At 42.8% G+C, this 21,385-nt stretch overlaps 1 protein-coding gene across 1 annotated transcript; it reads left to right on the top strand.

The window, feature by feature from the left end:
• Window positions 1-1,610: 1,610 nt before the first annotated feature.
• htr1e (5-hydroxytryptamine receptor 1E) lies at window positions 1,611-21,071 on the top strand. Its single transcript, XM_078289931.1, has 2 exons — window positions 1,611-1,628; window positions 19,839-21,071. Exon 2 carries the CDS (start codon window positions 19,932-19,934, stop codon window positions 21,069-21,071), a length of 1,140 nt encoding a protein of 379 aa, XP_078146057.1. The 5' UTR covers window positions 1,611-1,628; window positions 19,839-19,931.
• Window positions 21,072-21,385: the final 314 nt, after the last annotated feature.

Here is a 21,385-nt window from a genome sequence, read left to right as displayed (position 1 = left end):
TATCGTGTGTTGCAGAATTTCCCAAGTTGTACAGCAACTCTATCAGAGAATACCGAGAACACACAAAGACTTATGCATAGTGAAATGTTACATGTCACTCGTGTTATTCACTCCAAGTCTTCAGATGTAGGCTACTGCGCGGTTAGCTGCACGGAAACCGTAGGCAAAGGCAGATTCTTCATTGGTTTTCAACTGGCACCACCCAGTGTGCTACAACCCAGAGGCTACAGCGTTACTGCACTTTTCAACAGAGAGAGAGCGCAGTGCAGGAGCCTTGTTCTTTTGCTGAAATGTGAATAGACGAGTCGGCAAAAGTAGCTGGCAAGAATGTAACTAGAACTAAGCTAGTTTTCACTTCACTTCAGTCTCCCCCTGGTGCTCAGCAAGACACGTTGCCTTCAGAAGTTACTTTTAAGCTCCTATTTCTGTACGATACGTCATGAATTTGACTTTCAAATGCTTTTGGTGGGAAACATTAATGAAATGGATCCTGTAACAGAAGTATTCTTTAGTGGCTGATGTTTTATTTAGAAGTCAAGCAGCACAGAGCTCCTTTGTGCTGCAGCGGTATAATGAAGAGGAACATCATCAGGCATGATGCACATTCATTTTTTAATACCAAATGCATGCCAACTCATTCACCGCCCCGTAAACATCACATCTCAGCAGCTCGGCGGTGCGTTTCATTAGTCGTTTTAATCCGCCCTCGTTGACTTCCCCTCTGCCGTCTCAAGTACCGTTCCATTACTCTGATAACTCAAATGAACTTTCTGAGATCGACCCTTGGAGGGCCGAGGGAGTCACCAACGATGTACTTCAGGAGCGCATCTTACCCAGAATTCATTGTGATCATTCGTCATTTCCTGTGCATGACCCACCATGGTGGAACAAGTGATGTATAAGTGTAAGTAAACAAACAATATTTAGAGGATTTAAACTTATTTATGAAACGAACACATCTGCAATATTATATTAGCTACTCACTGTTCTATTTTTTTTTATTATGATTTATTATTATTAATATTAATTATTAGGCCTGCTTAAGGGCAAGTGTGTTCTGTTTCAAGTATTCTGCCCCCACCTCTCAGAACCCCCCACCCCCCTTCCCCCGCGTGACGTATGGTACTACGTATTATCAAAATTTACCAGGTGCCGAGGGGAAGTTAATGTTGGGGGGGGAGGGGGGTGGGCTGTTTAATGACTTATGAAACGGGGCTCGGGTATCAGAAAATCCCACTTGGACCACTTTGCCGGGTCATTCATGTGCGCATAATCATGATATTTCCGACAGCACTTGAAGGCAGCAGCAGAATCTGACGACAACCTCAGCAGGCAAAGAGACGAAAGCGGTCGGCTGTGCGATGTTATAAAACTGGCTCATGAAGTTATCCTGCTTTATTTTCACGGGTAGAGAAATAGCAGTAGGCTGTTTATGTGGATTAATGCGAACCAGGCTTCATGAGTTTATTTTTCTTTTTTGCACAATGTGAAGACACCTGATGAAACGCCGGGAGCTTTGTGCAACAGAGAGCGCAAAGAGAGACAGCACATCTATTTTGGTTTCAGACTTAAAACACGCTTGATTGGAGAAGAATGTGACAGAAAGAGGGGTTGGGGAGAAATAAATGGTAAGTGACGTGCAGTGCTACAAAACTCAGGAGATTGGTATTTAGGTGAGTGGGTAAAGATGTGATGCGTCTGGCTTGCCGCTGCCACAGGTTGTCTCATCTTTTCAATTAGCTTCCCTGTCTGTTTTTGAGCATAAATGTTGGCTGCAGTTACACTGTAATTCATAAAAAGCCTGTTGGAGCGCCAGGGCAGCTGTCCTTCAGGATGACTTAACCTGACATCTGGTCGTTTTGTTCAATGGATGCAACGTTAACACAATAGACAGTCACTGCAGTACCAGTCGGGATGAAAATGAACTACAGAAATCTTGTAATATATTTTAGGATACTTGCCAAAATAGCGTGCAGCTATACTATTGGTGAAAATATGCCACCTAAAATCCTATAAAATACCATAAAGTACCATCAGATCATATTCACTATGGCATAGCCTACTATAGTATTATAGGAATATTAGTGTCTTTTGTTTAAGAACCAACTCAGGTGCAATATGTTAATGATTTTCTTTTACTGAGATACATGAAGCAACATGTCAATTTAATGTTTAATAATTTTGCAGTTTACAGTTCATTTCTGATGTGAGATCTCCATCAATTGAATATTTGTTGGTTTAAAATCCTAGCAGTTTGAGTATAGGGCTAACTCCCAACTTAGTGACTGTGACAATTAAACTGGGTTAAAAAGAAAAGATACCAATTATACCACTGACTTGTCTGTTGTTTTTCCTGTCAACTATAACTGTAATATATGCTTTTTTGAAGTAACCGGAAGTGTTTCAAGATGTTTCAAGTCGTTCTCTTAGTTGATCCAATACCTATTTCCATGTCAAGTGGATCATATTACACTGTGGTCAGAAGGAAAGCAGTATATTGTCATAGACTCTAGTGCTGCTCCAATAGGTTGAAGTGGCAAGTGGGTGGACTGAGTGACTTGAATAGCTCATGACTTGAATGTGTGTGTGTGTGTGTGTGCGTGATTGTGAGTGTATGTGTGTGTGTGTGAGAGAGAGAGAGAGCGCAAGAGAGCGAGAGAATGGGTAGGTAGGGTACCTAGGTTACCTGGTGTGATTTTTTTTACTTTATTTACTTTATTTAACCTCTATTTAACCAGGCAAGCCAATTAAAAACAAATTCATATTTACAATGACGACTTGGCAAGAGGTAAAATACCTCTTGGGGTGTGTGTGCATGTGTGTGTCCATATATCCATTTGTTTGTAGCTTCTGTTTGTCTTGCAGATTGAAGTTATAGTTATTCATAGTATTCTGTCACATCACCACACGGCCATCTTGGTAGGAGAATAACAGGTGATTGTAATAAATTAACAGGTGATTACAATCAAATGACAAGCGCAGCCAATGAGTTGTGTGTATTGTAAAGCGGCATATTGGTAGCAAATGCATGTGACATCATGGGAATACTATGAATACAAAGATTTTGCGGAGGCAGAGCTACTCTGGAGGCAGAAATAATCTGCTGTAGGCTGGTATAGCTAGTTTGAACTTGGAATGTCAGCTAGGCTAACTAGCTAACCTAGAGAACTTAGTATCGCTAAATTGTTTTTTTTTTCCCATGGTGCAGCCGAGGGCATCACAAGGCATTCAGGTCAGTTAGTCAGTCAGTCAGTCAGTCGTCAACACTTCGTCAGATGGCCTCTAGAGGGCGTCTTTGCTGCAAGATACAGTGTTTCCCATACAGGCTCATCTGTGGCGTCTCCTGTTGTGAAAACGAAAGTGAACATTCCACAATTTGCTCCAAACTCGCCTGTGTTAGTAACAGGATTTGTAAACAGTATCTTGATAACACGTCTTACACACTTTAACGGTAGGTAAAGTTATTACTTTGTGGTATTTAAGTAATGTTAGTGGAATTAGGTAATTTTACCACTAACCGTGTCGCAATGCTGCGTGGGCCTGTAGGATCTGTGCTTGTTTCAGTTAGTAGCGCTATAGGAGTAGAGCACTAGGCTTCATAATATTAGCTTCCTCCTCTCGTGCCTTTTTCGCTGGGCTTCAGCCTAACTTACTTAACCAGAAAAACTGTTGTTCTTTGGCTCCACCCACTGACATTTAACTCAACCAATGGGATTATTTCTTCCTTCAGAGCACCTCTGCCTCTGAGAAATGTAGATCTAGAACTCTAATCCGTGTCTAGTGCTCTTCTTTATTCATTTTACTAATTCCACCATATCCATGCAGGTATGCACCTCCTCGATGGGCTGTGTCTTTAGGATTAGGCCACATCTCTCCAGCTGAGTATTTCCCTTACTGGTGTGTGGCCCTGGCAGTGTAATTACAGATAAGGCTCTGGATTGTGATGGAGCTCTGGAGACAAAGGCAGTATCGCTCTCTCCAATCGCAGCAGGAGACGATTAAACTCTTTGCCCTGCTCACCGGGCGTTAAAAGACTACTCGCATCTGTTTACTTTAAATAATATAACAATAAATTTAAGGTCTTCTTGAAAAACAAGGTTGCAAAGCGCACTTAACGTGTAAAATGACAGCTGAAGACATAAAAAAAGGAAAGCTGTTTAAGAAAAAAGTATTAAAAGAGAAGAAAGAGAGAGAGAGAGAAAAATCATCATTTCTTCATCACTTTCTCTGCACCACAGGTCATTTCTAATAATTACACCTTTCTACAGAGATAGCTTTACATCAGTAGAGTAGTTAAACTCACAGTGAAACCGCATTTTGAGAGCATCTTGCTTCCTTAATGTGATGTGTTTCCTGTTGCAACAGGATGTTGGGGCAGGACATAATGCAAGGAGGGGTCATTCAAAAGGGTAAACCAATGGGAGATCAGTGAGGGAGAGAAAATAAATTTGATTTAATGGGAGGGGCAGAGGGGCGGGATGGTTTGTTTTATTGGCTGGAATTTTTATGTGGCCTCCTGGTACAAGATCAAGTCATTGCTAAAGACTTTACATTTTCCAGGATGTAAAAGTAATTCAATTTTCATATAAAAATACAAGAAAACATTATTTCTTTTGTCATTTTTGTGGCATAAATTGTCAAATAAGTGTATGGTATGATAGAATGAGCTTATTTGAGTATAATTGTACACCCAGGTATACACACTTCATTTAGGCTACAGTTTTTGCTGTGCATTCAGATTAATGACCGTTACCAGTCTAGTTATGGTCACAGTATATAGTATAGTATGTCCACCTCCTCCTCTATTATCGCTACACCGCCGCGTTCAACCTCCTCTTATTAAAGTATGGTGTGTTGATGAAAACCCTGTCATCGATCCGTTCTATTTATATGTTCTTCTTTAATAGAATCTACTGAGATGATTGACAGCTTTAGCCGTTCAAGCAGTTTCTTCTAGCTGGAGGCATGCGACAGTGATCAGTGATAATCAATCATATACAAGCTCCAGTTCTATAAATGCATCATTCCAATGGGACAATTATTTATAGATATAAATATGATAGACATACAGCACATAACACCTATATAGCATCTGTCACAATGAGTGGCAGGTTCACAGGTTGGTCAGGCTGCATGGGAGTTGAGGATTGCTGGTTCAACCCAAATAGTGCCAAAATCCTTGTCTTTTTATCAGCCTAGTCCAAAGACAGGTGTTGAAAACATTAAAGCTGCACTAGGCAAGAAGTTCATGTAAAATCACACCTGTCTTTTCAGTCTGAATCACAAATTGGGGCTGCAACAGAGAAGAGCGTCCCATCTACTCTCCACGCTGCAGATTCTCCCTATTTGCCCATATCAGTTTCAGGTGTCGGGTATATGGTCACTGGGAGGAAATATTCTCTGCACATAGGAAATGATGAATCGAAACTCAAGGGCGAAATGCAAAACTTTTTCCTAAACAGCAGCAATGTGCTCCGTCCAGCTACTAAGAAATTTAAGTCCGAGGAGTGCGCAGTTTACTGATGTCATGTTACATGATTTCTGGGTAATGAAGTCCTTCAAACTCTCAAAAATGCAAACAGTTATCTCCTGCTGCCTCTTGGGGCCGCCAAAGTGCAAAGTTGCCTAGTTAGCTAAATACTATAACACAGTGCAGCAGGCAGTTGCTTGTAATATGGCATTGTGTTTGAATCTGTCCTAAACAAAAAACAAAAGCATACATAAGCTGTACATTGTATGAACTTGGAACTGTTTGTGAAGTATGTGAGTTTTTCCAATCTTTCTCTCAAAAAGCAAAAGCACAGTGTCCCTACACGGCTGTTAACAGTGAGTGATGTTATGTAGCGCCACAGGCAGGACTTGGCTACTGAACCAGGACTACCTGGCCAGCCTGCCTTTGCAATTAAAGACAAAAAATCAATAGTCTCCTTTTCTTTCCAAGGCGCCACTGAGCGCAACATTGTAGACAGACAAGCATTGCATTCTACCTGCCATCCTCTCCAAGCCCACTGCAAACTTTGACTCCAGGTATACAAACCCTGCTAATCTCCTGCACTGAACACACTGAACATAGTGAATCATCGACCTGCCGGTTTTCTCTGCTGCTTCAATAATGTAGAAAGTTATTGCGCTTCTGTATGAAGCGCAATAATCTTGGATTATGGCACTAAGGATTGTAAAATCAAATCCTGTGTATTGGTAAATGTCATCAGAAAAAGCTATTATTGAACCGTCTGACAAAGTGGATCACTAGTTAAACAAATCAACAATCTAAGAGAAACAGCAGGGACACTGTCTTGTTTCAAGGTTCCTGCGCCACAGTAAATCTTATTACAATATCGACAAGCAGCAAAATAAGAGAGGCTGATTACCTGCCTGTAATTCTGTCGCACCAGGGGTTAAAGGCCCAGTTCGCAACTGAAATACTATCGCCCCACTGTTGGCTTTACTTACATAGCTTGACATGAGTTTAGACTTGAGGTTGGAAAAGGTTTGTTTAAGAAGTAAAACAGAGCTGCATTTAGAGTTATGATGAGTTAAGAAACTTCCAAAAAGCTCATTTTCTATGTACAAGTTGAACTTTTTAAGAAGATGTGTGAATATGCCCAGAATTTAGATGTGTGAATCAATCCCAGATTGTATCTTTAAATTCAGCTATCTGGCTGAATTGTTTTACTCTGTCTGACACTGTGGAGATTTCTGGCATAACAAAATACAAAACCAAGGACAGGCAGGCCGGGGCACTGTGAGCGCTGGAAAAGGGGGTGATGATTCTGGCTCCCCAATTGTGGGCTGACCTTCATGCCTTCGGGAACAATTCACATCCCAATCTCCTCTGTCTTGCTCTTCTTTTTGCACCTTGCTCTTGTCTTGTAAAACTAACTTTTCTCTGCTTGGCTCTTTATGCAGCACTTCTCTGTTGTCTGAGCAATGTGGCCCTGACCCTTGCCTCTTATCACTGGTTGTGTTTAATGTTGATGATCCAGGGGTTTAAAGCATAACTCTACCTGAACCTTATTTCCCCATCTTTTTCCATGATACCAATCAATTCTGACCAAATCTCGTCAATTGCTTCACGATAGATCTACTTATGTCTGCTGCGGCTTGCTGCGGGTCTCCTATACAGTCCCATTAGGCCAATGGACTCTCCAAACATCAACCCCAAAAGCATCCAAAGCATTGTTTCCTCGCTCTGTAATGTAAATAAATGTAAATAAAAATGATCCAAAGTTAGGCCTTTCTCCTATAGTTTTGATGCTACTTTGGCCATTGCTTTAGCACTTCCTTGTTTACTCTTTGCAGCTGCAGTTGCCCGATTTGTTTTAGGATAAGTAGCTCTATAGTGAAGCAGATTTTGGTCAGACTCAATCGGTATGATGGAAAATAACGGAAAACTAGGGTCCAGGTCGAAAATGAGTCGGTATGCTTAAGTATTCTGCTGTTGCGTTCACTGTAAGGCATTCTGTAAAAGGGCACAAAATAAATGCCTGCAGTGTAAATGTAAAATCTCCAGTGGGCTGGATGAATATGACTTTCACATTATGTGACCAATGTTTGGGGGCCCAGAATTCCTTGCTGTGACCCAGAGGAGAGGCAATGCAGTTTTTCCTCTGTATTCATTAACAGCGTTACGCCATCGCAGCAAGACCACTACCACTACTGCCAGGGAACTCAAACTTAAAATTACACCCAGTTCCCCCTAAAACAAGTAATCTAGTCTTTATGTTTAGAATTCATGCATTTATTACGATCCAAAAGTATCCAAATAACAACATTTATTATTGCAAACTCATAGCCTGGACCAAAACAGGGAAGGATGCAGAACCGAAACTAAAATTAGACCGAAGCATCGCTGCTATATAAAACAACAAAAGAAACTCTGCAATATCAAATCAGCCATCCAGCGCTGCTGTCTGCCGTTGATTCCCATCATGATAAATGTTGCATTCATCGTGCGGCTTGTCCTAATGCCAGCTAATTTTGTAAAGCGACAGCTAAAGACAGCAGGAAAGAGAGATTTATGTTTCAGAGTTGTAAAACCTTTCACTGCTATGCCTCTCTCTATGTCTCTCCCTCTCTCTCTCTCTCTCTTTTCTCTGTCTCTCTCATACACTGGTTATTCTTGGGAGACGTGTTTTGTGTTTTCATGTGGCAAATCATGACATTATTGACAATCTGTTGTGATCTAGATGTTAAATAGCAATAATGAAGGTGCTGGATATGCTTCAAAAGCAGCATTCGCTTTACAGTATCAATACTGGGTCAAAAAAAAAACAATTTGGCAACATCTGCTCTTTCCAAGAAATAGACTGAGCAGGTGGAAGCTATAAACCAATCTTATTGATTTCACCTTGTAAATCCACAACAGTCACGAAGAGAAGTAGATAAAGGGAAAGAGACTGGTTAAAGAAGGATTTTTAAGTCTTGAGACAACAGAGATGTGGATTGTATAGTATTATCATATAAATAAGTGTGGCAGTCTGGCACAGAGGAAGTGATGTTTTACATTTGCAGCAGCAGTTTCTTTGGAATGAATAGAAGAAGAACTAGGTTAGCATGAGCAGCGATAGCCACCATGGCTGAACAGACAGAGAAAAGAGCGCCACCTACAGAAACTCAAACTGCATCAACAGAAAATCCAAGGAGAAAGATGTCAGTCTACACTGTTTGATTGACAGGTGATCTCTGGGAAGTGCAGTGCAGAAACACCACAGCAGTGAGCGCTTATAGCGTTAAACATGTTGTCAAAATAAAAACGAGGATCTCGCGGATTACCACTTTAATCAGAAACAAGATATATATTTATTGCAGCCGTGACAGCTGCCTGTACGGAGCCATGTGTCGCCGTGTCGACCGCTCCGTCACCGTGAGAATTACATCCTGAAAGCGACTGTCAGTCAATGTCTAAGTGACAAATTGAATGAGTGTGTGACATTGCCCTCTGCCTCGGGTGCTCCTCCTCCATCTTCTTCTCTAGACGACAATGTGAAGAGTCAGGCAGGAAGAGACATCCACCATTTGAAAAAGTGACATTTTATAGCATTAAAACAAAACAAATTATGGTACTTTTAAAGTATAGTAGGTAACTTAACAGTAGATGATCACGTGTTTGCAGTCTGGATTTTAGTGATATTGAATGATTAAGTTCAGGCTATTTCAGGTATTATGGCTTCATTTTTGAGTGTCAGGGCTGTTTATTAAAATAGTGACAATGCTGCTATAGATTTTACCCTCCAAAGTGCGTCAGTGCTGAAAAATTTCATTACCAAATGCTATGAAAAAGAACTTTAAAATCGGACTTGAAATCAATCATGCCATTGTTCAAAAATGTAAATGATTCTATTCTCAAAAGATGTTTTTGTTAGGGAGAGGTACACTACCAGTCAAAAGTTTGGACACACCAAATTTTTCTTTATTTTTACTATTTTCCACATTTTAGAATAATGGTGAAGACATCAAAACTATGAAATAACACAAATGGAATTATGCAGTGATCCAAAAACGTGTTAAACAAATTTTATATTTTAGATTCTTTAAAGTAGCCGCCCTTTGCCTTGATGGAAAGGCAAAAGGCTTTGGAAAGAAATTCATACATAGGCATCAACTTCACTATTTATATTTGTCTAAGAAACAAATTTCAAGCATTTAAGCAGAAGCCTTTAGATCAAAATGGCTTTAAGAGAATGAAAAACATAGAACATTCAATCAGGTGGGTCCAGACTTTTGACTGGTCGTGTATAAAACTAAAACGGCTAATAACGTAAAAGTGAGTTTTACTTCAATGTGTGAAGTCATTTTGTATCACATTGTGGAATAAAACTCTTCAGTGTTTCCTCTGCCAAAGCCCAGATCAGACAGCTCTGTTTTCTCCGTGATTTCTCGCCTGTCTATTTGTATCAAGCAGGGTTGTTGCCTCGCATGATCCATTGCCCTCGGAGCCTGCTCTTTATACGTGAGTGCAGCACCCAGCAAAGGAAGATGGACTGTCAGTAATACCTGGCTGTCAGAACACCTAATTGGATATGAAATGGAAATGGAGATACACTTGACCTGTCCTTTCGTCTATCTCTATCTGTCAATTCGGCTCGTCTTGGACCGTCACCTCCCCTCTCCGGTCGGCTCCTTGTCCCGTACTTGGTGATATCGGCTGACAGCGCCTTGTCCGTCTTCATCTTCTCATTTTCCACTTTTGTTCTGCAGTCATTTCTCCCTTTCCACAGTAATGCGTTAAGCAGAGTCATTTCATCACGGGAGCAGCGTGGCACCAAGCAGTCATTACTGAGTTTAAGAGATCGAGTCTGACGAGTGATGTGCGGCGCTCATGATAGACTGTCTGCATGTGGGCCGAGCAGTGCCTCGCCGCTTAAATTGCGGAAGTGCCAGAACCTCGGCGGTTTTACGATGACGCAAAATCACCTCTGCAATCTCCACTCGGGGAAAGGTCATCCATTTTGCAGGTGAGATGACAGCTGAGTAATGGCGCCGCTGGCCGGCTCCCCGGGTGTGACTGGGCTTCTCTGCGTTGTCACCGCATGATTTAGGGGTGAAGTCCTTCAGGCATCGCTCTGAATTTACCATTGTTGTAAAAGTCAGTGTCTTATCAGAGGCTGAATTACAGGCATCTGCTGCTTCGGCCCCCGCAGAGATTATTACATTGTACTCAAGCAGCAGCTCTTTGTTTGCAGAACAGTATTTGAGGATGTACTGTAAGATTGGAGGAGAATAGAGATGTTTGAGGTTATCAAGACACATGGCATTTTAAAAGGGCTCTTTATCCTCCTCCTCCTTGTAGACATAAAGCAGATATAACACAATGTAAGATTACTGGAGAACTGAAGAACTCTATGTCTTCATTGATATCAAAAGGACCTCAAGATGCTCTATGAACAACGTTGGCGTTCAGTGATTTGTCAGACAAGCTGCTAAAACCCTTTTATGTAACTAACTGGCAGGACTGGCACTCAAAAGTGAGAGAAACCCACACACTGCTCTTGCAATACAACACCATCTATTCAAATGTCGAAGGTCAGACTGGACTGAAATGAATGAAGTTGAAAGTTGAATGAAGGAATGGTGTTGTATTGCAAGAGCAGTGTGTGGGATTTCCTTCGCATTTCATCTTACTGGGAAATCATGTGGTGTACGATTGGATTTCTGCAACATGTCATGATGATAAAAGAAGGTGAATGTTTGTAGAATGCCTACAGTAAATGAAGCTGTACAGTACTTACATGAAGATACAGATAGAACAGATCTGAGGGGGGGAATAGGGGTACTGACTACCCAGGGGCCCCAAGCTGAGGGAGGACCCCTAAAGTTTATAATCATTTTATAATTGTATTTCACACTGCTCTGGTTTTGAAACAGGGTTTGGTTAAAACCACAAACAAATGAAACTTTCTCAAAAATACAATATCGCAACTGTTGTGTTGTATTATCTGAGACTGGAACAAGCAGGAATAAAATTTGGCCGAGTTTTTTTTGTGCAGACTAAAATAAAATTGTCCTTAATTGTCCATAATGGGGAAAAAACTTAAGTATCAAAAGTAAAAGTACTATTCTGAAGAACGGTCCCTTTCAGAGTGTTAAATGATTGCTGATTTAACCTTGAAGAAGTATTTTAATGTTGTAGGTCTAACTGCTCCATATACTGTTGGGGAGTTTATGAGCTTATTGGATGTTTTGCGTGTAAAACCTTATTCTGCAAAGTAACTAGTGACTACAGGTGTAAATATAGTGCAGTAAAAAGTACAGTATTTCCTTCTGAAATGTAGTGGAGTAAAAGTATGAAGTCTCACAAAATGGAAAGACTCAAGTAAAGTGCCAGTACCTCAAAATTGTACTTAAGCACAGTACTTGAGTAAATGTATTTAGTTACTTTCCACCTCTGCTCCCTAGACAGATTTTGAACAGGAGACTTAACTACTACAGAATTTCAGTCAGTGATTTGTCCGATAATTGATCAGTAAATGAATGTGTTTGAGTTGTGGATAGGTAGAGATACATGTTTGGAATAATGGTGGTGCGGGACGAGACGTAACTGGCGGGGGGGTTAGAGTCAAACATCAAAAACTTTAACCATATACGGCCCATAATTCCTAGCTACGCCCCTGCGACAGATACTTGCCTCTTAGTCCTCTCAGTCAAACTTCTAATCTCTGGCAGTCATGTGTGTACATTCCTTGTCACCCCAAACACGGCCTTCGGATACGAGACGCTGACCTTCAAAGTGTTTTTGTCCCTGACTGTTATGCCCAAAAGGCAGTTTATGAACATCGATCAAGGCAGATCAAGGGATGAATATTAATGCCATTCAAACACTTTGCCTTCCAGCTGAAACCGTAGTTGCGGGGGCATGTCAGCCGAGTTATTTTATTCTGTAGAACAGAGTTGGGGCATCACATCGCATCTATACGGGCCTCTGTTCTCATTAACAGGCAGGACCGAGGGCTTCTTCACAATCACAATCCCACGCTTAATGAGAGCCTCGCGGCACTTTTGCTCGAATCAAAAAAAAAAAGGGAATATATTCTACACTGGGGGGAAGATAAGACAATGATACATTCTGGCATAGAATACTCTTTTGATGTTTGACAGTCTTAAAGTCTCCAGTTCTATTTAGATCCAGGGGGAAGTAAGTGTTAAAGACATAGGCCCCTCTACTGTATATGTCTTCCCCAGGGGTGTGCGTGTGTTTCTGAAGCACAGGGTGTCACATGGAATTAGTTCCGTCTGTGACAGACCAGAGAGCTCGGCCTCGCCCAGAGGAGGGCTACTCCACCCATGTTATTAATACCAAGCTCACTTGAGGGTTGCATTTGTTTTCAGGGAAATAGAATAATTTAGCCGGCACAAATTGAATATCAGTTTCTAATTCTTATAGATGAGAAATAGTATGCTTTGCTCTAATCTCACAGAGAACACTTTCTTCTTCCTACCATAGATGAGAGAGAGAGAGAGGGAGAGAAAGAGAGAGAGAGAGAGAGAGAGAGAGAGAGAGAGGGGGGGGGGGGGGGGATAACATAAGACTACACTGCTTTGATCCTTCCTATTATGTTCTGCAATGTTCTGCAGAACGGACATTAATGGAACCAGCAGTGCAAATCCTTCCCCTTCATTATAGCTGATGGCTTGCTGAGATGTTTGTTTTGGTCTTTATTTCATAGCACTTTGTAATAGAGCTGAACGATGTTGACAAAAAATCTAATTGAGGTTATTTGACAGAATATTGCAATTGCGATTTAAACGGCGACTCATAATGACAAGTTTTTTTCTTGTCATACATTTTTTAGAACCTCCAATTTTGATTGTTTTTCGATTAATTGTTCAGCTCTACTTATCACTCCTCTCCTCCACTACCTCCTCTTTTCCTCCACTACCTCCTCTTTTCCTCCACTACCTCCTCTTTTCCTCCACTACCTCCTTCTTTCCTCCACTGCCTCCTCCTTTCCTCCACTACCTCCTCTTTTCCTCCACTACCTCCTTCTTTCCTCCACTGCCTCCTCCTCTCCTCCACTACCTCCTCCTTTCCTCCACTACCTCTTCCTCTCCTCCACTACCTCCTCTTTTCCTCCACTACCTCCTCTTTTCCTCCACTACCTCCTTCTTTCCTCCACTGCCTCCTCCTTTCCTCCACTACCTCCTCTTTTCCTCCACTACCTCCTTCTTTCCTCCACTGCCTCCTCCTTTCTTCCACTACCTCCTCCTTTCCTCCACTACCTCCTTCTTTCCTCCACTACCTCCTCCTTTCTTCCACTACCTCCTCCTCTCCTCCACTACCTCCTCCATTCTTCCACTGCCTCCTTCTTTCTTCCACTACCTCCTCCTTTCCTCCACTAACTCCTCCTTTCCTCCACTACCTCCTCCTTACTTCCACTACCTCCTCGTTTCCTACACTGCCTCCTCGTTTCCTCCACTACCTCCTCTTTTCCTCCACTACCTCTTCCTTTCCTCCACTACCTCCTCTTTTCCTCCACTACCTCCTTCTTTCCTCCACTACCTCCTCCTTACTTCCACTACCTCCTCGTTTCCTACACTGCTTCCTCGTTTCTTCCACTACCTCCTCTTTTCCTCCACTACCTCTTCCTTTCCTCCACTACCTCCTCTTTTCCTCCACTACCTCCTTCTTTCCTCCACTACCTCCTCATTTCTTCCACTACCTCCTCCTCTCCCCCACTACCTCCTCCATTCTTCCACTACCTCCTCCTCTCCTCCACTACCTCCTCCATTCTTCCACTGCCTCCTTCTTTCTTCTACTACCTCCTCCTTTCCTCCACTACCTCCTCCTTTCCTCCACTACCTCCTCCACTACCTCCTCCTTTCCTCCACTACCTCCTCCTTACTTCCACTACCTCCTTCTTTCCTCCACTACCTCCTCCTTTCTTCCACTACCTCCTCCTCTCCTCCACTACCTCCTTCTTTCTTCCACTACCTCCTCCTTTCCTCCACTACCTCCTCCTTTCCTCCACTACCTCCTCCTTACTTCCACTACCTCCTCATTTCCTACACTGCCTCCTCGTTTCCTCCACTACCTCCTCTTTTCCTCCTCCACTACCTCCTTCTTTCCTACACTACCTCCTCCTTACTTCCACTACCTCCTCGTTTCCTCCACTGCTTCCTCGTTTCCTCCACTACCTCCTCTTTTCCTCCACTACCTCTTCCTTTCCTCCACTACCTCCTCTTTTCCCCCACTACCTCCTCCTCTCCTCCACTACCTCCTCCTTTCCTCCACTACCTCCTTCTTTCCTCCACTACCGCCTCCTTTCTTCCACTACCTCCTCCTTTCTTCCACTACCTCCTCCTTTCTTCCACTACCTCCTCCTCTCCTCCACTACCTCCTCCTTTCTTCCACTGCCTCCTTCTTTCTTCCACTACCTCCTCCTTTCCTCCACTACCTCCTCCTTTCCTCCACTACCTCCTCCTTACTTCCACTACCTCCTCGTTTCCTACACTGCCTCCTCGTTTCCTCCACTACCTCCTCTTTTCCTCCACTACCTCTTCCTTTCCTCCACTACCTCCTCTTTTCCTCCACTACCTTCTTCTTTCCTCCACTACCTCCTCCTTTCCTCCACTGCCTCCTCCTTTCTTCCACTACCTCCTCCTCTCCTCCACTACCTCCTCCTTTCCTCCACTACCTCCTCCTTTCCTCCACTACCTCCTTCTTTCCTCCACTACCTCCTCCTTTCCTCCACTACGTTGTCCTTTCCTCCACTACCTCCTCCTTTCCACCACTGCCTCCTCCTCTCCTCCACTACCTCCTCCTCTCCTCTACTACCTTCTCCTTTCCTCCACTATCTTCTCCTTTCCTCCACTACCTCCTCTTTTCCTCCACTACCTCCTCCTCTCCACCACTACCTCCTCCTTTCCTCCACTACCTCCTCCTCTCCTGGTGGAGGAGATGAGAGAAGCCACTCCTGAAGTCTCCTTCGGCGGAGGATACACAGGTGTTTCCTCCCCAGGAAGTCTTTAAAATTTTTGGGGGGATAGAGGTTGGATCACAAAGCTTTTTGACTCCTCCTCCTGTCCTCCCCTCCCTCACTACCACTCCTCTCCTACCAGGAAGCAACTTGGAGGAGACGAGGGGGGGAATGGAGTGGAGAGGAGGGAGGGAGCACAGTTTATTTGCTACTCCATCATCAAAAATAGACGTCTGCTATTGATGAAGTGGCCCCAACTGACACAGCCTGAATCCATAATACACCTCATGGCCCATCAAAGTTTTTATGCACACCCATCAGGATGGCAGCACAGGCGAAATATGAATATGACATTCATATTTCATTTGATTAAGTAACATAGGCTATACAGTTGGTCTGTGTAGTCTTATTGTGCATTCATGCGCTATTGGATAAATCGTAAAAACAAATTTCCTACTCGGAAATTTCACATGAACGCCCTCCAAAGTCGGATAATTAAGTCGGAAAGTGTAATAAAATTTTGCTATCTGAGCTTCAGAAATAAGACGCAATGGTGACCTTTAATCTTCTCAACAAGGTGAAAAAATAAATAAATAAGAAGAAAAGAAAACACATATCTATGCACCTTTATTGCAAGTTTGAGTCAGCCAGACTAATCTAACATTTGTTTGAATGAAGTTTGTCAAATTAACTTGTTACACTGCAAGTTTCTTCTTCAGGTTTTGTCGATGTTATTTTCTCGGTATGATCATAGTGCGCTCACCCAAAAAATTTAAAAGACTTCCTTATCAATTTTAGGATTTTAGGTGGAGGAAACACCTGTGCATCCTCCACCGACGGAGACTTAAGGAGCGGTGTCTCTCGTCTCCTCCAGCAAAAGCATCGCGGTGGCACAGACATCAATTTCCGGGTCGTGGAGGAAAGGAGGAGGTAGTGGAGGAAAGGAGGAGATAGTGGAGGAAAGAAGGAGTGATTTTTTTTTCTTTGGAGCTTTGGGACGCACCCAGGGCCATTTCATCAATAGCAGACGTCCATTTTTGATGATGGAGTAGCATTTAAACTGTCCCAAATGGCCTCCACTTTCCCTCCTCTCCTCATCTCCATTCCTCCCCTTGTCTCATCCTAGTTAGTTAGAGGAGTGTTAGTGAGGGAGAGGAGGAGGAGGAGGAGGAGTGAAAAAGCTTTGGGACGCAGCCCAAACTAGAACAATGAGAGTCCTCAGAGGTGAGACAGCAGGGGGCACACACCTCCACACGGCTCTCCGGCTGTATTATACTTTGAGAGATAAGTAAATGATGAGTCATCTTGGACTGAGAAGTGGCAGTTTTTTGCCAAAGCCTCTAAACGCTGCCAAGGAGCGAAACCCTACTGTGAGACAGAAAATGGGAACCTTTCATGCAGGTATTTTCAATGAAGTTCTTTGAGAATATTCTTATGCTGTTTGATGACTGGAATGCAATGGAAGGTAGGGGTTATTATTCATTCATGAAAGGTATTATCTCAGCTGAGAGCTATATTGTAAATCTAAATAATAAATGTTATCTACCACTTAAAGGTCCCATATTATTCAGTTTTCATTATTTTGTTTATAAATATACTATGGCTCAGGATAACAATACTGTCCATGATGTTTTGCAAATAAGTTAAAGGGGTATTTATTATATTTATCGAACTTGAAGACTAAATCCTCACAGGCAGAACAGTGCCAATACTGGATCCTGATTGACTGACAACAGCAGCTCCTCTCATTCAAATGAGGTAAACCTGCTGAGTGGAGGCTTTCCAGTTCAAATGCTGCAAACTGGCCTGATGAAGGATTTCAGTAATTGTTTAGTGAGGGGGGCCAATTAGGACCAAGTCCAGTTATGGTGCGTTTACTAGAGTTAGTCTGAAACTGCTTGTAAAAGTGGGTGTGTTTTTGAAAATGCACTGAAAACTTTAAAATTAACCACTCAAACAAAATATAATTTTAACAATGTCTGCATTAAACAAATTAGATCATACATGTATATAAAAAGAGGAACATTTGAATTCCTACAATAGTGCCCCTTTAATATTAGATATCTGCTAAGTAATGCTTTCACAATTGAATTTGTTACACAGTGAATGTGGTGTAAGCTCAAATCAAACAGGAAAATACTCTAAGGGCCAATAGAGGACAATGATATAGCTTGCCATTGAATTTTGTTTTATAGTTGAAGATGCCAAAGCCTCTGATTCTGTTAACATGCTGAGTGACTAACGTCAAGCAATTTAATTCCTGAACTTGCTTTGTATTCCTCTGCCTCCACCAAGTGGCTGAGTCATTTCAGCAGATTTTCCTTGCTTAGCAATTCTGATTCAAAATCAAGACTTTGTCACGGTTGCACCGGTGCAGAGACGTATTGGCTACTGCCAGGTTTTCACAGCACATACTGACACACATGGTGCAAGGACAGGATGTTAGATTAAGTGTAAAGGGACAGGAAGGTCATTGTTTCAATTCCCTAGAGCAGCTGGGAAGTCTGGGTGGGGAAAGTGAACGAGCAACGCTTCTTACTCAACGGCTATTGTGGAGCTACACTTGAACTAGACAATTAACCAGAGTTAGTGGAGCTTGTCCATAGTAAACAACAGAAGACAGTTTGTACTAACATGTGAATGTATGAAACTGCATGAATGTGAAGCAAGGTGTTGCTTAAAAAGAGAGAGCATGCTTAGCAAACCTTCCCTGGATGAATAAAGGTTAAAAAATATTTAGCTATTGGGCTATCTAGCATATCTAGGCTGAACCAACACCGTTTAATTTAGTGTAATATTAGTGATATTCAGAGTTTAGTAATACTGGGTTTAAAATTAGTAAACCTAGATTTAATCCAGTTTAAAAGTTAAACAGGATTAATTTGTGTTGTGTGCACCTAAACTGGTCTCTTGTCATGTGTGTTTTTCCCCTCGGAGCCTAGTTGTATTCATGCCATGCTGCTGGTCTGGCCCACCTGTCTGCAATTATTGGTTCAGCTGAAGTCTGTTGAGAGGTGGTGTGGGTGCGGCAGTCGACCGTGTCCGTGACGACAGCTGCCATTGAGATGTTGTGTCAGTGACAGTCACCACTTAGCTGTTCTGCTCGACCCAGTCCGGTTTAATAAGCCCTTCCTCTCGGTGTCTGTCAGCAGTCGCTCGTGACTCCTCGAACCGCACAACATTAGCATGCAAGGTACGGTTTTTGGAAAGGTGGGAGACGAGCTTGGCATACAGTAACCACACAATAAAACCAATTTTCAGATGGAAATCAATTTATTTGGTTGTGTTATATTATAGAGAATGACATGAATTTCAAAACCCTGATAGTACTGTTCATATATCAGTATTTTTTCCCTTGCGTTTCCAATCTCCCCCTGGGAAATTTGATGGAATTGTGTATTATTATTATTATTTTTGTAAAGGTGGCATCTCATAGATCTCACAGTTTACACGCCTGCTTTAGCTGCTAACAGCCTCTACATCCTTCGTGCTTAGGTCTGAGTTTTACCGTTGTACCTTTAAAAAATAGCAAAGGGATCAGTGAACAGCCAAAACTGGGGTCGTCATCTCTATCTATTATCTCTCTATCTATTTATTAGGATTGTTGCCCTCTTTTACACATGCCAAATGTTACACATATTGATTATGTCCTTATCTTTTGGGGTGAGATTATATTTGTTTTGAGTCTTTTAGGTTTCTCATCTGCACATGCTGCTTCTTTTCTATCTGTTTTCAGTGTTTTTATAATTTGGATAAATAAACTGCACTAAACTACAGCAGATTATGAGGGCACTACTCTTGGATGTTGAAAATGTAACATCCCCATGTCTGTGTTGGGGCCTCTGGCCTTAATTGCTCCTTGAATTGATAAAATAAAAAGAAAAAGTGGCAGTTATCATTATGCTTTCTGTTTACTATTTTTTGTTTTGTTCTATAATGACTCTGTTTGAATGACATCTCTATGCAAATCACACCTAAATGGCTCTACTCAACTCAAGGATCAAATCTTTGAATTACTCAGATAAGAACTGGCATGTCTTTACCTTGAACACCTATGTGATGATCATGGCAAAGATTATCTCCTTTTCTTTGCACACAGTCAAATGGCCAATGAAAACACAATGTAGTGATGGTATTGATTGTGAGGCCTGCCTCATGATGTCTGATCAATGTATTCATGAGACATAAGAATGTTTAGGTAAAAAACTGAGAGCCATATATTTTCATTCATTCATTGTCTTTACCTGCATATTCCTATTCAGGGTCACAGGGGGCTGGAGCCTATCCCAGCATGCACTGGGCAGAAGGCAAGGAAACATCCTGGACAGGTCGCCAGTCCATCACAGGGCGCTACACAGTATATTTTGACTGTCACTGTAATATGCTTCCTAATGTACCATCTGTCTGTTTTGTCTGTCACAGAATGACCTCTGACCCTTGAGAGAGCGCTGTCTCCCTGGGAGTGGTTCCAGGGAGGGTTAGGCCCCGCCCCGCCCCGCCCCGCCCCGCCCAGGGATGGAGATGGAGAGGCACCTAGGGGACACGACCACAGGACCCAACATCTCAAACTGCACAGGCCCGCCAGCCAGCAGCCTCCAGGTGGTCAGGTTCACAGACAAGATGGTGGTGGTGGTGGTCGTGCTCGGGCTTCTCACCCTCCTCACAGCTCTAGTCAACGGAGCCGTCATCGCCGCCATCTGCACCACCAAGAAGCTCCACCTGCCCGCCAACTACCTCATCTGCTCTCTGGCCGTCACCGACTTCCTGGTCGCGATCCTGGTGATGCCGATCAGCATCCTCTACATCACCATGGAGACGTGGTCCCTGGGTCAGGTGGTGTGTGAGGCGTGGCTGAGCGTCGACATGACCTGCTGCACCTGCTCCATCCTGCACCTGTGTGTCATCGCCCTGGACCGCTACTGGGCTATCACCAAAGCTATCGAGTACGCCCGCAAGAGGTCGGCCCGCCGCGCCGCCGTCATGGTTGGGATCGTCTGGGTCATCTCGGTTTTCATATCCATACCTCCCTTGTTCTGGAGGCAGAGGCCCAGCAGCAGCAGTGGCTTCAAACAGTGCATCATAGAGCACGACCACCTGGGTTACACCATATATTCTACTTTTGGGGCCTTTTACATCCCTATGATCATCATCCTCATCTTATACTACAGGATTTACAACGCTGCCAAGACGCTATACCAGAAACGCGGCTCCTCTCGCCACCTCAGTAGCCGCAGTATGGGTAGCCAGAACTCTGTAGACCATTGCCGTGTGTCGCACACGTTTTGTGTGTCAGACTTGTCCAACTCAGATCCCACCCTGGCTATTGACAAGCTCAACGTCGCCATCCGCATCCCGTCCTTTGAAACAGACATGGATGGGGCCGATGAGAAAAACCAGATATGTACCTTGCGTGAGAGGAAGGCAGCGCGAATCCTTGGCCTCATCCTTGGGGCTTTTATTATTTGCTGGCTGCCTTTCTTTCTAAAGGAGCTCTTAGTGGGTCTAAGGGTTTTACAACCTTCCCCACTTATCTCCGATTTCCTGACTTGGCTGGGTTATATCAATTCTCTCATCAACCCCCTGCTGTACACCAGCTTTAATGACGATTTCAAGCTGGCTTTTAAGAAACTACTCAAACGAAAAGAGCATGCGTAAGTTTGAGGTTAAACCTAAACATTATACACCAAAGGGAATGTATACAAGACCATTAATTCACATGCAGTCTGTCTATTGGCAATATGGAGTGTGATGTTGTGCTTTTTCAAATAAAAAAGGTTACAAATTAATGTGTTGCTTGTTTTACTCAGTTTAGGCCTTTTGAATAAAGTGTATTCTTCACTCATTAGTGGCAAAAAAAACCATTGCTGTCACACTATGTTCCTGTTATTTTATATCTACTCCATATTATGATGAACTACCAGTAGGCCTTTCTGTGATGTGCATAATGTTTGCCTGTATAATATGCGTGC

This window comes from Centroberyx gerrardi, chromosome 18 (assembly GCF_048128805.1).
Source record: "Centroberyx gerrardi isolate f3 chromosome 18, fCenGer3.hap1.cur.20231027, whole genome shotgun sequence".
NCBI classification, from domain to species: domain Eukaryota; kingdom Metazoa; phylum Chordata; class Actinopteri; order Beryciformes; family Berycidae; genus Centroberyx; species Centroberyx gerrardi.
The sequence above is the reverse complement of the archived record's forward strand: the minus strand, read 5'-3'. Positions and strand labels throughout refer to the sequence as shown.